This window comes from Aquarana catesbeiana, linkage group LG03, assembly GCF_042186555.1.
Source record: "Aquarana catesbeiana isolate 2022-GZ linkage group LG03, ASM4218655v1, whole genome shotgun sequence".
NCBI lineage: Eukaryota > Metazoa > Chordata > Amphibia > Anura > Ranidae > Aquarana > Aquarana catesbeiana.
In genome coordinates, this window is record NC_133326.1 from 652,486,585 (window position 1) to 652,504,541 (window position 17,957).

Here is a 17,957-nt window from a genome sequence, read left to right on the forward strand (position 1 = left end):
ATATCCAATAAAAAATGTAAAAAAAAATAAAAATAAAAAGATCACAATAAGTGTATATTGATTGTTTTTTTTTTTTTTTTTTATTTTTTGCTTCTACAAACTATGGGAAATATTTATAGAATTTTTATTTATTTATTTATTTATTTTTTTTCTAATAATGGCGGCAATCAGCGATTTTTAGCAGGACTGTGACTTTGCGGCGGACAAATCGGACACTAAGTGACACTTTTTTGGGAACCAGAGGACTTATTAAGGCCTACTTCACACTGGGGATTACATCCAGCCAGTAGATTCCTGTAGCATCTACTGAAGTACCTGCATTACATTCAGTCCGGGTATTCTTTTATTGTCAGTCTGAGTGCTGACACTGTGGAGAGCAGACCTCTGCTGCAGCGGCTCGTAAGCAGCCCGGCCACTCGGCCTCCCATCCTCCGGTCCTGACTCTTCCTGACCCCCCGCGGTAGCTCACCTGCTCCCCTCCTCTCCATCTGTTACCTTCACCCCCACGCCACAGCTGCAGGCCGGCCGCTCGGGGCTCTTTGCGGGCCCGAGCGGCCCCCCTTGTAGCTGCATCCGGGACCCCCCTCCCCGCTCTTGTCGGTCCTCCATTCGTTCCCCCGCCCGTCCAGCCTACCGGCCGGCCGCCAGGCAGCTCCGTGGTCCGGCTCGCCCCCCCCGCACTATCATCGGACCCCCCTCCCACTCCTCCCTCCCTGACGCCGCCCTCAGCCGGCCGGCCGCACAGGATACTCCGCGGCTCCGGCCCAGCTCGGCTGCTAACAGGCAGCAATCCACTGCCCCCTTCATCGACCGTTCTGCCCGCCCGCGGGCGCTCCCCCACCTCCTTGCTTACCTACCACCGGCTTACCCGCACACCTTCGCTGGACGGCCGGGACCACCGTAGGAAAGTCCGCGGCTCGGGCCTGGCCGGCGGCCATCTTGGTACACCCACCGCCGCCCAGCCGCTGCTCAGGCCTAACCGGCGGCCATATTGGCACACCCAGGCTGTCCGTGCAGCTACTGAAGATCCCCGGTGCAACACCGCAACCGCCTGCGTCAACCAAATGGAAGAACTTGGCCTTCAACAACTGATCAACTCTCCCACGCATGGTTCAGGACACACCCTAGATCTCATCTTCAAACAGAATATGGACATCAACGTTTTTGACAACACTCCACTACCATGGACGGACCACCATGCTATCAAATTTAAAATCACCACTAACACCATCCTCCAAAAACAGAAACACGTAACAGCAACACACTGGAATAGATCTCAGAAGAAACTTCACTCTGATCTCTTCAAAACTACATTATCGAGCAAAATTCTTTTGCTAAACTCAAACCTCTCAACAGAACAAACGCTGAACTCCCTAAACAATGTATTACTACAAACAGCAGACTTCGTGGCACCAAAACGCAGAACACTCATCCGCAAAAAAAACTCAAGCTGGTTCAATGGTACTCTCACCCTACTCAAGCAAGAACGTAGAAAAGCTGAAAGAGCATGGAGAAGAAATCCTACCAAGGAAAACCATGCTAACTACAAAGCACTCACGGGGAAATACCACAAGGCAATCTTCAAAGCCAAAAAAGAACATTTCTCAGACACCATCTCATCCGCCTTAAACCGTCCGCGGGAACTGTTCAAAATAGTGGCTCAGTCTATGAACCCGACCTGCTTAGAGCCCCCAGGAAACGATACTCAAGAGTTCTGCAATGAGTTATCAGATTTCTTCATCGACAAAATCGACAACATTCGGAAATCAATCCATCAGAAAACAACGATCATCCTCACTGAACCAAACCAAAAAGAGGATATCGACACGAACATCACTCAACCACCGAATTTCATTTTGTCCCCAATCACCATAGACACAACCAAAAACATCATCAGAAGCCTTCGAGACAGCACATCACCGAACGACATCATCCCCACTAAACTGCTTAAAGAATGTTCCGACATCTTGGCTCCTATCCTAGCACAGCTCATAAATCAATCATTCAAAGAAGGGACTGTGCCAACCTCCCTCAAGCAAGGCATCGTCAAACCTCTCCTAAAGAAAGCCAATCTCGACCCTAAGGACCCTAACTGCCGCAGACCAATAACAAGCCTCAACACCATCTCCAAGATTATGGAGAAAGCAGTAGTACAACAGCTACAACGCCACCTGGACACACACCAACTCCTGGACCCTCTGCAATCAGGCTTCCGCCCAGGCCATGGCACAGAAACAGCACTTCTGAAGATATGGGATGATGCCCTTGAAGCAGCAGACGACGGAGAACAGAGTCTCCTGGTACTGTTAGACCTCAGCGCAGCATTCGATACAGTAGACCACAATACTTTACTCGTCTGCCTCGCTGAAGTAGTAGGAGCTACAGGTTCTGCTCTAAAATGGTTTACATCCTTCCTAGAGAATCGCTCCCAGGCAGTGAAACTAGGTACATTCACCTCGGAAACCCGGGCAGTCTCCTGCGGAGTCCCTCAAGGATCACCCTTGTCACCAGTACTATTCAATATATACATCCGCCCACTTCTCAATATCATCAGGAAAACCGATCTTTGTTTCCATTCATATGCTGACGACACCCAACTCTACCTTCGTATCAACGGACAAAAAGACCTTCATCAGCAATTACAGAAATGCCTCTCCTTAATAGACGACTGGATGACCACTAGCTCCCTCAAACTCAACGGATCAAAAACAGAACTACTTCTCCTACAAGCTAACAAAAATTCCAAAATAAAGACTACATGGACACCTCCCACCATCCTTGGACAGACCATCTCCCCAAGCACCAAAGTCAAGAGTCTTGGAGTCATTTTTGACTCAGGAATGACAATGGATGCACAAATAGGATCAGTGGTGAGCGGATCCCACCATCTCCTCCGCCAACTACGCAGACTAATCCCCTTCATCCCAGAAGAGGACAAAGCGGCAGTTGTGGGAACAATCATCAATTCCCGACTCGACTACGCAAATTCGCTCTATGTAGGACTACCCCAATATCAGCTTGCGCGCTTACAACTCATCCAAAACACGGCGGCAAGACTGTTAACAGGAAAAAAACCCTGGGAATCCATCTCCCCCTCCCTAAAGAGCCTACACTGGCTAACCGTGAAGAAACGGATCACATTCAAGACCCTCTGCATCACCCACAAATGCGTACAAGGAAACGCCCCACCATATCTCCGCGAGAAAATAAAACACTACACACCGAATCGCAGTCTTCGATCAGCTAACCAAAACCTCCTTACCATTCCCAAATACCGCTACAAAGCAAAGGGAGAACGAAGATTCGCAGTCCAAGGACCTCAACTATGGAACGCTCTTCCTACCAACATCCGCATGGAAGAAAACCACCAGGCCTTCAGAGAAAAACTAAAGACCTTCCTTTTCTGAGAAGCTGACATCAGAAAATGCATCCAGCGCCTTGAGGCGATTCAGTTCGCATTTGCAGCGCTTTATAAATCATTCATTCATTCATTCACCAATACAGTGATCAGTGCTAAAAATATGCACTGTTACTGCGTTAAAGTGGAGTTCCACCCAGAAATTGAACTTCCGCTGATCCGGTTCCTCCCCCCCCTCCGGTGTCACATTTGGCACCTTGCAGGGGGAGGGGGGGAGCAGAGACCTGTCTAATACAGGTATTTGCTCCCACTTCCAGCAAAAGATTGCGGCAGTATCTGCGGCGATCTACGCCATGTCCGGCCCCTCCTCCATTTCCCCCCCGCTGTCTTCGGGGAGACACACAGGCCCCATAAGACAGCAGGGACCAGTCAAAACGTGCAGCACGACTCGTGCATGAGCAGCAGGGAAACAGGCTGTGAAGCTGCAAGGCCTCACTTCCTGATTCCTTTAAGATGCTGGCGCCTCCACCCCGAGCCGAGGGAGGGGTCAGCTTCAGGTGAGGACATCGCGGGAGCCCTGGACAGGTAAGTGTCCTTATTTAAAAGTCAGCAGCTGCAGTATTTTGCAGGCAGAACTCCGCTTTAAGGGTTAAGTGTGTCCCTAGGGGGTGCTTGCTAACTGTGTGGGGGATGGTCTGACTGGGTGAAGACAGAGATCTGTGTTCCTGCTTAGCAGAAACACAAGATCTCTGTGTTCTCCCCTGTCAGAACTGCGATCTGCCTTGTTTATATAGGCAGATCGCCGCTCTGCCTCTCTGGGGAACTATCGGCAGATCCCAGCTGATTGGCTCCCCCTCTGGCGCATGCCCCAGAAATGGGTATGTCGTTTCGCGCAATAGATCCGCCCTGCTGCAGTAAATCTGTGGTGCGCGTTCGGGAAGGGGTTAATCACAATTAAGGTGCAAAGTATGACTTTTTCAAGCCCCAGCGTGTTACTATTGCTGATGAAGGGGTCATTGGTGGGCCAGAAACATTACACTTTAGTTGGTTTCTAATAAACGCCAAATTTTGTAGTTGAATGGTGTGCTGGTGACTTGGGATGAGTGTGTTTAGATTCTAGTTGAAACCCACCTGAGCTATCCTGCAAGGAATCTGTGAATGCACAAAGCCAATCACAAGTGTCTGAGGCATTCTCCGCCCCGCAGGTGTATGTATACACCTCCTTGTAGACATGCGGGGAATGCCTCGGCCTCTGGCATTGTGCAGTGACAGCTCAGGTGGATTCAGACTAGGATCTAAACAGGCCTGAGCTCTTCTCTACTAGTGACATTAAAGTGGTTGTAAACCCTCTCATATACCCAGAGAAGTGATTGGCCTCGGGTGATACACAGGGATGAAACAAATCCTCCTACATGAGTTTTACTTATTTATCTGCAGCCTTCTTTTGTCCACATCAGTGGCTCTCAACCCTGTCCTCAAGTACCCCCAACAGGCCATGTTTTTGGAATTTCTCTTAGATAAATTAGCTGTCCAAAATACCAAGCCGTTGACTCTGACTTCAAGCACCCGTGCAAAGGGTTGAAACCACCCGCAAAGCACTGCTGCAGCAGCACTTTGCCGGCAGCCTAGCCGCGCTGCCCGATTGATTTCAATGGGCAGGAGCGGTGGAGGAGCGGTGTATACACCGCTCCAAAGATGCTGCTAGCAGGACTTTTTTTAGCGTCCTGCCAGCGCACCGCTCCAGTGTGAAAGCCCTCGGGGCTTTCACACTGAAGAGACAGGAGCGGCTCTTTCAGGGCGCTTTGCAGGTGCTATTTTTAGCGATGTAGTGCCTGCAAAGCGCCCCAGTGTGAAAGGGGTCTAAGGGGGACACACTCACCTCCACAGACAGCACAGGAACAAAGGAACATGCAGAGCTGTATTCTAACTAGACAAGTTGTGTGCCGAGCTCTCCTCCCCCAGCAGAAATGTATCTCATGGAAAACTCCTCAGAAGTGACTAATGCTGATAACAGGGGGCATTAACCGCTTCAGCCCCGGAAGATTTTACCCCCTTCCTGACCAAAGCACTTTTTGCGATTCGGCACTGCGTCGCTTTAACTGACAATTGTGCAGTCGTGCGACGTTGCACCCAAACAAAATTGACGTCCTTTTTTGTCCCGCAAATAGAGCTTTCTTTTAGTGGTATGTGATGACCTCTGCGGTTTTTATTTTTTGCACTATAAACAAAAAAAGAGCAACAATTTTGAAAACAAAAAAACAAAACAAAAAACCACACAATATTTTTTACTTTTTGCTATAATAAATATCCCCCAAAAATATATTAAAAAAAAAAAATTTTTCCCCTCAGTTTAGGCCGATATGTATTCTTCTACATATTTTTGGTAAAAAAATATAAAATATAAAATATATAAGCGTATATTGATTGGTTTGCGCAAAAGTTATAGCGTCTACAAAATAAGGGATAGATTTATGACATTTTTTTTTATTAATTGTTTTGTTATTAGTAATGGCGGTGATCTGCAATTTTTATTGTAACTGCGACATTATGGCGGACACATCGGACACTTTTGACACTATTTTGGGACCATTGTCATTTATACAGCGATCAGTGCTATAAAAATGCACTGATTACTGTGTAAATGACACTGGCAGGGAAGGGGTTAAACACTAGGGGGTGATCAAAGGGTTAAGTGCGTCCTAGGGATAGATTCTAACTGTAGGGGGAGGGGCTTCCAGTCACATGACAGCGATCACTGCTCCCGATCACAGAGAGCAGTGATCTCTGTCATGTCACAAGGCAGAACGGGGAAATGCCTTGTTTACATAGGCATCTCCCCGTTCTGCGGCTCCGTGACACGATTGCCGGGAGACTGGTGGACATAGAGTCTGCGGGTCCCACGGGCACGGTCACGCTGTATGCGGCCCGCCAATTAAAGGGGACGTACAGGTACGCCCATTTGCCCACCACTGCCATTGTGCTGATGTATATCGGCGTGCAGCGGTCGGCATGTGGTTAAGCACCACTTAAGGCCCATACACACTATTCGATTTTCTGCAGATTTTTGTCGTCAGATTTACCAAAACCATATAATATGGTGGTCAAACCTTAAGAGTTTCAATTTGTATGCACTACAAGGTTTTGGTAAATCTGAAGACAAAAATATGAAGAAAATCTAATAGTGTGTATGGGGTCTTAGAGCTTTGGAGAGACATAAGTAAACATTACCGATATTTGTGCTTTGTTCAGATGACTGAGGTTTGTTTACAACCACTTTAAAGCAGAACTTTACTCATAACAACTAGATTTAAAAAAAAAAAAATGTTCTTTAGCAAGGAACATACATTCCACATTAATAATTATGGGCTGCACAGTGGTGTAGTGGTAGCACTCTCGCCTAGCAGTAAGAAGGGTCACTGGTTCGAATCCCAACCACGACACTACCTGCTTGGAGTTTGCATGTTCTCCCTGTGCCTGCGTGGGTTTCCTCCGGGTACTCCGGTTTCCTCCCACACTCCAAAGACATGCTGGTAGGTTAATTGGATCCTGTCTAAATTGTCCCTAGTATGTATGAATGTGGGTTAGGGACCTTAGATTGTAAGCCCCTTGGAGGGTAGGGACTGATGTGAATGTACAATGTATATGTAGAAGCGCTGCGTAAATTGACGGCGCTATATAAGTACCTGAAATAAATAAATAAATAATTATGCTACCAAAATATGTGCTGTAAATTGCCTCCAGCATTGCTCCCGTTTCTTCTTGCTGGAGGCTGCCATTATGTTGAAGCCCAGAGCCCGAGAACAGCAGTAAATCATAACGTGGATTTAGGTCCCTTTCACACTGGGGCGCTGGGTGCGTTGGCGGTAAAGCGCCGATTTACCGCCAAATTCGTGTTGCGATTCGGCCGCTAGCAGGGCACTTTTACCCCCCACTAGCCGCCGAGTAAGGGTTAAAACCACCTGCAAAGCGCTGCCGCAGCAGCGCTTTGCCAGCGGTATAGCCGCGCTGCCCTATTGATTTCAATGGGCAGGAGCGGTGGAGGAGCGGTGTACACACCGCTCCAAAGATGCTGCTAGCAGGACTTTTTTTAGCGTCCTGCCAGCGCACCGCTTCAGTGTGAAAGCCCTCAGGGCTTTCACATTGGAGACACAGCAGCGGCTCTTTCAGGGCGCTTAGCAAAGCGCCCCAGTGTGAAAGGGGTCTTCGTGATTTCAAAAAACGGTTACATTCCTGGAATGCCGGGATTGCTAAACTGTCACATTTGCTTGTGTTCTCAACCAAACTGTCAAACCATCAAATGACTGGTGTCATAACTCATCACATGTGGAGTACCATACAGATCAAACAGAAGCAGCTTCCTTGGCTGTAAAGAATTAATTCCGTTTTAAGGCCGTCAGCAGATTGACCTCTAAAAACTCAGCAGTGCAAAATGGACAGCAACTGAGCATGTGCAGAGCAGGAGGAGACAGTTTATTACTGGATTTTAAACAGTATAGACATTTATTTGTAATGCTTTACATAGCTGTACCTGCAAAAGGGGCCAGCCTGAAGTCATCAAGCAGGACTTAATTTTCCTACCAAAGTTTCACTTTAAGCATTTTAGGAAGGGGAGTGAGTCACATGCTCCCCAGGCCTGGAACTAATAGGTACCCTTTCCTCCAGACAGCTAAGGCTGGGTTCATACTTATGCGATTGCAGACATCGCATTCCTGTGAACATCACATGCGATGTCTGTGCAATGCAAATTCAGCTATACAGTTTTTGTAGGGCTGAAATCACATTCGCACCAAAATGGTGCAGGACCCCTTTTTTGGTCCGAACTGGAGTCCGATGGCATGTGATCCGATTCCACAGTTCGCACTGCGTTCTGCGAACCAATTTGGGGGTGTCATTAACTTTATAGTGACACCTGCAGCGGTTCGCAGAGCGCAGTGTGACCTGCCTTTTAATTCAGATGCGCACAGGAATCACTGTGGTTCCCCCAATGTATCAGTGTGAACCCAGCCTCAAGGTAAATTCTTCAGAACAGTTTATGGTTTTAGCAAATACTGTATTTATTGGCATATAACACGCACTTTTTCACCCTGAAAATCTGGTGCAAACTTACTTACATACTTCAATTTTAGCTGCCTCGGAAGCGACGGGGGGGGATGAGCACCGTGAGATTACATACAGTGAGAATCTCCTGTTTACTTGGAGGCCTCTGTAATAGGAAGTCCCGCCTCCTGGGCCGCCATTGGACCACTGTTCTGTCTATCATAGCAGATTCTGTATGTAATCTGTCGGCGCTCGTCCCACCCCCCTCCCTGTCCCCTCTAGGCTGCAGATGGGCATCGATCAGGCTGCAATGATGGCAATGGTGAGGCTGTTGCAATGGTGAGGCTGCTGCATTGGTGGCAATGGTGAGGCTGCTGCATTGGTGGCAATGGTGAGGCTGCTGCATTGGTGGCAATGGTGAGGCTGCTGCATTGGTGGCAATGGCGAGGCTGCTGCATTGGTGGCAATGGCGAGGCTGCTGCATTGGTGGCAATGGCGAGGCTGCTGCATTGGTGGCAATGGCGAGGCTGCTGCATTGGTGGCAATGGCGAGGCTGCTGCATTGGTGGCAATGGCGAGGCTGCTGCATTGGTGGCAATGGCGAGGCTGCTGCATTGGTGGCAATGGCGAGGCTGCTGCATTGGTGGCAATGGCGAGGCTGCTGCATTGGTGGCAATGGCGAGGCTGCTGCATTGGTGGCAATGGCGAGGCTGCTGCATTGATGGCAAGGCTGGTGCATTAATGGCAATGGTGAGGCTGCTGCATTAATGGCAATGGTGAGGCGGCTGCATTGATGGCACTTGTGCGGCTGCATTGATGGGCACTTGTGCGGCTGCATTGATGGGCACTTGTGCGGCTGCATTGATGGGCACTTGTGCGGCTGCATTGATGGCACTTGTGCGGCTGCATTGATGGCACTTGCGAGGCTGCAGATGAGCATTGATCAGGCTGCATTGATGGCAATGGTGAGGCTGCAGATGGGCACTGACCCTTATTTTGCTTCAAAGTTCCTTATTCAAAATTTAAGTTTTTTTCTGAAACTTCCCTCTTAAAATGAATGTGCGTGTTATACGCCGATAAATACGGTAATAAATTAGATATAAAACACTTTTGTTCTAGGAATTCGGTTATGAAAAATAAGGTTGTTTGGAACACACACAAAATGAGGGAATACCAGTAATAAAAGTATCTATATCTAGTGATGATAGATAGAAGTTGACCCACATACTAGGATAGAGAGGCGAGAGCTGGTACTCACTTCTCAGGCTCTTTTGGAACCGGCACTGTGTTCTCTGCCTGATAGTCCACACTAACCATAGGTCCTGGTCCAGACGGTTCCTCCATGGAGTCCACATCAGGTAACTGAGAACTGAGCACCAGTCTGGGAACTTGGCATTCCTCCGGTTCCTCTTGCAGGGTGTACAGTGTGTCCTCATCTAGGATAAAGTACAAGGGCACAGGGTCAATCTGTCCATCTTGTAATATACAATATCACTGACTGATACCATGTAGTAATAGAACACGCTATACTACACATTCGGCTTCTATTGGTTTTGAAGGAAAATCATCTCCAGCTACCAAGTGAATTGCTAATGCCAATCTGGGCAGCAAGTGCTTAAAGCGTTTGTGACCCAAAAAAAAAAAAAAAATTAATCCTGCCTCCTTAAAGCATGTTATACAGCACAGTGCTTGTGCGGTGTCGTTTGGACTCCTGTATCACCTGAAATGCCCCCGATCCCTCCTTTGCACTTCAAAGTGTTCAGATCGCCGTTGTCGGGGATTCTGAATACTGTATATTTTTTTTAAACAGGAAGTGACGTCATGACGTCGCTTCTGTGTTTACCATCAGGAGACTGGAACGAAGCCATTTCTGGCTTCGTGCCAGTCTGTCCCTAGCTGCCGGAATTGGCGGATTGTCGGTCGGGTCTCCCAGTGGGACGGGAAGCCCTTTGAGAGCTGCGGGGGGGGGGACGTCCCCTCCTGCTCCACTGCTATAACAGCCGAGCGGCTTCTAGCCGCATCGGTTGTTATCCCCAGAAAGCCGATCGCCGGCTTTAAAAAACGGTACCGGGATGATGCCTGCAGCTGGGGGCATCATCCCGGTATAACCCCGAAAGCCGAGGCGGCACATCTGCGTATGCTCGGCGGGAAGGGGTTAACTGACAATTGCGTGGTCGTGCGACGCTGTACCCAAATAAAATTAATGTCCTTTTTTTTCCCCCCACAAATAGAACTTTCTTTTGGTGGTATTTGATCACCTCTGTGGTTTTCATTTTTTGCGCTATAAAACAGAAAAAAAAAAAAAAGACAATTTTGAAAAAATACTTTTTACTTTCTGGTATAAAATATATTCAATTAAAAAAAAATGTCTTAATCAATTTAGGTCAATATGTATTCTGCTACATATTTTTGGTAAAAAAAAAATAAAATAATCGCAGCATATATTGATTGGTTTGCGCAGAAGTTATAGCATCTACAGCCTACGAAGTATTTTTATTTATTTTTTTTTAATTTTTTTTTAGTAGTAATGGCGGCGATCAGCGACTTATAGCGGGACTGCGATAGTGCAGCGGACAACACCATGGCCAATAGTGGCCTCTTTAGAAGTAGGTGGACTTTTTTTTTTTTTTTTTTTTTCCTTCCTCGACACAGAAGGGTATAGTAGGAGAATACATGGCCGTAAGTAGAAGGAATGGAGAATGGAGTGGGAAGGGATAGAGCAGGCTTACCCCAGAGATGGCGGGGAGGAGGGAATTAACAACCTTTTTTGGGTTTTTTTTTCTCCTTTCTTGGAGGGGGGGGGGGGGGGGTAGTATAACTGGTAAACTTTTGACAAGATAGCTTGGTACTTAGTTTTCTCCTGTAATGTTTATTTCTGTGTATCTTAATGTAAACTATGGAAATACAAGAATGTACAATATTGAATTGAGATGTTGAAGTCTGTAATAAAAATAAAAAATTTTGATTATAAAAAAAAAAATATTGCAGAGGACAGCCGGGAAACTAAGGCCTCATGTACACTGCTGCTGGTAAACTGATGTTCAGAGGCCGTTGGATGCTTTTTTCAGCTGCCCCTGTACTCATCCAATATTCTCTTATGTGTACATGTACACAGGCTCGTTTAATGTCGTTTTTAGGCAGTTGCCTTTAGAGGCTTTTCTTTGAAGGCAAAAAAATGAGTTCAGACGCTGAAGTTTCCGACATTTCAGACACCAAAACGCGGCTAAACGCAGTAACTCGCATTTAGCCGCGTTTCTTTTACATTAAGCCTAACTGACACTTTTTGGGGACCAGTAACACTAATACAATGATTAGTGCTAAACACATGCACTGTCACTGTACTAATGACACTGGCTGGAAAGGGGTTAACATCACAGGCGATCAAAGGGTTAAATGTTTGCCTAGCCAGAGCTTTACGGTATGGGAGGTGCTTATACTAGGGGAAGGCATTGATCGATGCCCCTGTTTAGCAGAGACACAGGATCCAGGTCTTCTGTACTGACAGAATGGCGATCTGCCTTGTTTACGTTCTGCCTATGTACTGAAGCATCGAGTCCGTCGTACCCGTTCCCGCTGTGTCTAATCACAGTGGTAGCCGGCCGCCGGTGGCACGTGCGCGCCCCAGAAGTGCAGGATCATGTACTAGGTACGTGATCCTGGGCAGCAGAGCCGCCGTGTATAATAGAGATAGATTATATATATATATATATATATAGATAGAGATATATATCTCTATCTCTACACACATATACATATATACACACACACATACATACATACATACATACATACATACATATATATATACACACACACACACATACAGTATATGGTCGGCAAGCTGTTTAAGTCAATGTGTCTCTCAGTTACCTCTGACTTTTATAGAACTGATTTCAGCTTTCATAAGACAAGCTCTAACGTGTCTCGTGGTGAAGCTTCAACTCGACATTTTGTGCTGCGTACCTCCCCATTATCCCTGTTTATGACAGTCCTAGGAGGATGGACGGATGTTAACCCCTTGTCACCAACTGTACACATATATGCGAAGTGGGAAAGAAAGAAAGATCAAGGTTTGATCTAGGTCAGGGTCAGTGTTAGGGTCAAGGTATGGGTCAAAGGTCAAGGTTAGATTCAAAGGTTGGGGTCTTTATAGTTTAGGTAGGATTTTTTTTTTTTTTAAAGGCACGTTTTAAAGGTCTACTTTAAAGAGAATCGGACATCTTAGTAGTGTCAGAACTGCCCTGGGTATTAAAAAATCGAAATTTAACTCATGCATAAAAGCCAGGGTTGCACCGATACTCGGTGCCGATACCGAGCATTTGCCCAAGTACTTGTACTCGGGCAAATGCTCCGATGCTTGATCCAATACCTGGGCAGTCAGCGGATGATCGGTGCGGCTCTGGGGAGGAGTTACAAGCACCGATCTCCCTGTATAGATTTCAATAAAGCAGCTGATAGACGCTTCTCCTCCTCTCCCTCCCGCAGCTTTCAACTGCTTTATTGAAATCTATACAGGGAGAATGGTGCTTGTAACTCCCCCCACCGCCGCACCAATCACCCCTGCCTGTCCCCGTACCCTCCTCCAGTCCCCCTGTGTGTCCTCCATGCTCCTCCGGTCCCCCTCCGTGCTCCTCTGCCCCCTTTGTCCTCGATCTGCCAAGATGGAGAGCAGAGGAAGGAGGCGGTAAATCTGTCATTTACCATCTCCTTCCTTTTCTGAATGCAGTGATCACTGCCTCTGTCCATTCATAACTGAGCATTGTAAATGTGTTTACGATGCTTCAGTTTATGAATGGAGAGGAGCCACTATCTCCTCTCCATTCATCTTTAGTGCAGCTAAGGCTGCAGAGAAAGGGACTGGGGAAACTCTGTCCTCAGTCCCTTTCCCTGGCTCAAAAGGGAGATGGCAGGGGTCTGTTAAGACCCCTGATATCTCACCAAAGTTCCCCAACAGGGCTGATAAAAAAAAATAAAAGAATTGTAATAAATAAATATGTAAAAGGTAAAATAAAGTAAAAGTAATAAAGTAAATTTTTTTTAAAAATAATAAAAAAATAAAAATAATAAAAAACACACTGACAGCGTCCACCCCCCCCACCAAAAAAGAAAAGCATTGTAAAAAATAAATAGTAAAAAATAAAAAAAAAGAAAATAAAAAACTACTGACACAATCCATCAGTGCTGCATATTAGTGTGCTACTGTCACAGGACTTTAAAAAAAAAGTATTGGTAATCGGTATCGGCAAGTACTTGAAAAAAAAGTATCGGTACTTTTACTCGGTCTTAAAAAAGTGGTATTGGTGCAACCCTAATAAAAGCCGAGCCTCTACACCAGGGATATGCAATTTATGCAATTAGCGGACCTCCAGCTGTTGCAGAACTACAATTCCCATGAGGCATAGCAAGACTCTGACAGCCACAAGCATGACACCCAGAGGCAGAGGCATGATGGGACTTGTAGTTTTGCAACAGCTGGAGGTCCGCTAATTGCATATCCCCGCTCTACACGTAACAGCCTCTACACGTTCCTTGAAAAGGATGTATAGTTTATTGGGATAAACCGTTAAAAACTTACATGGTAACTGTCAAAACCGAGTGCCAATGTATCAATCCACAGATGTAGTTGGTCCATGTGGTTCTGCCTGTCTCTGGATGGAAGGGTCCTAGATGTGTCACTGTGCACCAATTATGTTGCTGTTGTGGTGGTCAATGGTCACAACCACACCAAGGATGGACAGTTGAGGAACCCCCTTTCCCTTTTCTGGATGGATGTAAAGCCTTACATCCATCCAGAAAAGGGAAAGGGGGTTCCTCAACTGGCAGAACCACATGGACCAACTACATATGTGGATTGATACATTGGCACTCGGTTAGACAGTTACCATGTAAGTTTTTAACGGTTTATCCCAATAAACTATACATCCTTTTCAAGGAACTAGTAGAGGCTGTTCAATAATTGTACTCATGATAAGACCGTCTTCCCTCAACATTTATATCGAGGTTATACCAGGGTCTAAGCACTTCATGGAACTTCTCTGCAGCCTTGTACCATTTCTCTGTGGACTAATACTATCTTCTTCCATAGGGGCTCCAGCAGACGCCTGATCATTTTTATTTTATGCACTAAAATGCATGCACTAGGACACACTTTTTATGGTGTGAACCGGCCCTAAGACAGTTTGCAATAAAAGGATCTGACACTGCTGAGATCTCTGGTGCCTTCACCTATGACACTATTCCTATAAACATGATCCTGCAGGATACCTGTCATGGTCCCAGCACCACTCTGCTCCTCCTCTTCTTCCTCAATCTCCGTCTGTGTGAATGCGGACACGGCCTCAAGCGCTGTCCCAGTGCCCTCTTCTTCACTGCTCCCATCTGCCATGTCCAGCTGGATCCCCTCTGCTGCCAATGCCTCATAGCCAGGTCCGGCAATGATAATGACTTGGGAGGGGCAGCCAGCAGCCACCACCTGTCCCAGAGCTTCCTGAGTCACTTCTTCAAAGAGTCCTCTGGCTGTGGGTCCCATGGGGACACACACCACTGTCTCTGCATCATCTGTGCACGGAGCCTCCCCCTCTGTCACATTCTCAGAAGGCTGAGAGTATGGAGCGTGATCCAGCTGCTCCAAGGTTTGGCATGGTTCTGTGGACAGGGTCAGGGGGGCGGACCTGGAGGAGGAGTCATCTGACTCAGCTCCATCTTCATACCCTGTGAATGTTGAACCAAAGAAATGTAGTAAGAATAAAGACTGCAGTAAATTTGCATAATGACAGTTTAACAGTTTTTAAATAATTATAAAAAGGTACAGAAGTGCCTGTGTTGAATGCTGAAAATGAGTTACATGTGCATATGAAGACTTCCCTGTACAGGAGCATCTTGTAATAAAGACCAATCACTGCTGTGCGCTCTTGTGCAGGGTGACTGGTCTTGTCTCCGCCCCCTCCTGTAGTTTTCTGCAGGAAGCCTGTAGTAGGAGGGGCCAACTGGGTCACATAATGTAGATTTATATCCTTTTGGCTATTGAGAAATGTATTTTAACCACTTGCCTACCGGGCACTTTCCCCCCTTCCTGCCCAGGCCAATTTTCAGCTCTGTCACACTTTGAATGACAATTGCGCGGTCATGCAACACTGAACCGAGATAGTCCAATTGCTCCATTTTTTGGGGGGAAGCCTTGCTGGGGACTAGGCTTCTGACCCCTTATCTCTAATGTTCTGGATGATGGTACAACCTTCTACACATTATTATTATCATTCATTAGGCCCCTTTCACATTGGGGCGGTTTGCAGGCGCTATTGTGCTAAAAATAGCTCCTGCAAACCGACCCGAAAATGGCGCTGCTTTGTCTCCAGTGTGAAAGCCCCGAGGGCTTTCACACTGGACCAGTGTGCTGGCAGGACGGGGAAAAAAGTCCTGCCAGCAGCATCTTTGGAGCGGTGTATACACCGCTCCTTCCCCGCTCCTGCCCATTGAAATCAATGGGTCAGCGTGGCTATACCGCCGGCAAAGCGCCTCTGCAGAGGCGCTTTGCGGTGGTTTTTAAGCCTTTCTCGGCCGCTAGCGGGGGGTAAAAGCGCCCCGCTAGCGGCCGAATACCGACGGTAAAGTGCTGCTAACAATAGCGGCGCTTTACCGCCGACCCCGCCCCAGTGTCAAAGGGGCCTTATAGGGGTTACCTCTTTTTTTTCTACAACACTGAACCCAAATGATGTTTTTATCATTTTTTTCACACAAATAGAGCTTTCTTTAGGCAGTATTTAATCACTGCTGGGTTTTTTATTATTGCTAAAAGAAAGGAAAAAAGTTACTCTTAGTTTCTGTCAGTAAATTTTGTAAATAAGTCATTTTTCTCCTTCACTAATGTACGCCGATGAGGCAGCACTTATGGGCTCTGATGAGGAGGCACTAATATGCCGCACTGATATGTGGCACTGATTAGTGGTACTGATGGGCAGCACTGATGGGCACCGATGGGTGGCACTGATGAGCAGACACGGATGGGCCCTGACTGGCATCACTAATGGGCACCAATTGGTGTCACTGGTGGGGCTGTACTGTAAGGGCACTGATCAGTGCCCTGATTATCTGTACAGGTCTACCCTGTGAGGAGATGCCGCTGATTGGCTCTCCTCTCCTCACACTCTGTCAGTGTGAGTCGATAAACGGTATTTCCTTGTTTTCATGTGACCAGTTGTGATTGGGCACAACCGATCACATGGGTAAAGAGCTGCATCATCGCCTCTTTCCCGAGATCGGGGTCGCGCCGTGTCCTAGGAACACGGCCCGACCACGATCGCCATACTGCACGCCCCCACAAGAGCGGCGGTTCTGGGGCGTCGTAATATGTCGTCCCAGAACGAGAGTGCATCCGGCCCACTGTCATTTTACTATACGGCGGGGAGTGGTTAAAGTTTTTGTGCTTGGAGTTCAGCTTTAAGTATGACTGTTTCTGCTTTCCTCTTGGCGGTCAATTTTGCTACCAGAAACAAAACGGTAGAGTAATCTGGTCCCTGACTGTGTATATGACTGGATATCAGTGGTAGAGATATTAACTGCTTCCCGTCTTTCCTATAGCAGTTTAACTGCTACACGGGCGGCAACTGTGGGCTGGATTACATACTACCCATCCCTCCCAACACAATCCCTCTGCCTGATCCCATCCCTCCAACCACCATCCCTCTGCCTGATCCCCATCCCTCCCACCACCATCCCTCTGCCTGATCCCCATCCCTCCCACCACCATCCCTCTGCCTGATCCCCATCCCTCTCACCACCATCCCTCTGCCTGATCCCCATCCCTCCCACCACCATCCCTCTGCCTGATCCCCATCCCTCCCACCACCATCCCTCTGCCTGATCCCCATCCCTCCCACCACCATCCCTCTGCCTGATCCCCATCCCTCTCACCACCATCCCTCTGCCTGATCCCCATCCCTCCCACCACCATCCCTCTGCCTGATCCCCATCCCTCCCACCACCATCCCTCTGCCTGATCCCCATCCCTCCCACCACCATCCCTCTGCCTGATCCCATCCCTCCAACCACCATCCCTCTGCCTGATCCCCATCCCTCCCACCACCATCCCTCTGCCTGATCCCCATCCCTCCCACCACCATCCCTCTGCCTGATCCCCATCCCTCCCACCACCATCCCTCTGCCTGATCCCCATCCCTCCCACCACCATCCCTCTGCCTGATCCCCATCCCTCTCACCACCATCCCTCTGCCTGATCCCCATCCCTCCCACCACCATCCCTCTGCCTGATCCCCATCCCTCTCACCACCATCCCTCTGCCTGATCCCCATCCCTCCCACCACCATCCCTCTGCCTGATCCCATCCCTCCCACCACCATCCCTCTACCTGATCCCCATCCCTCCCACCACCATCCCTCTGCCTGATCCCATCCCTCCCACCACCATCCCTCTGCCTGATCCCATCCCTCCCACCACCATCCCTCTGCCTGATCCCCATCCCTCCCACCACCATCCCTCTGCCTGATCCCCATCCCTCTCACCACCATCCCTCTGCCTGATCCCCATCCCTCTCACCACCATCCCTC

At 47.9% G+C, this 17,957-nt stretch overlaps 1 protein-coding gene across 3 annotated transcripts in view; it reads right to left on the reverse strand.

The window, feature by feature from the left end:
- ZNF653 (zinc finger protein 653) overlaps window positions 1-17,957 on the reverse strand; it is a 50,272-nt gene that overhangs the window by 22,116 nt on the left and 10,199 nt on the right. For all 3 annotated transcript variants that reach the window (XR_012243056.1, XM_073622681.1, XM_073622680.1), the window contains exons 4-5: window positions 14,659-15,105; window positions 9,653-9,830 (exon numbers count right to left, since the gene is read on the reverse strand). Coding sequence is in view for 2 of the 3 variants with exons in the window: in XM_073622681.1 (XP_073478782.1) it covers window positions 9,653-9,830; window positions 14,659-15,105 (625 nt within the window). In the remaining variant the exon portion in view is untranslated. The remainder of the gene's footprint in view (window positions 1-9,652; window positions 9,831-14,658; window positions 15,106-17,957) is intronic.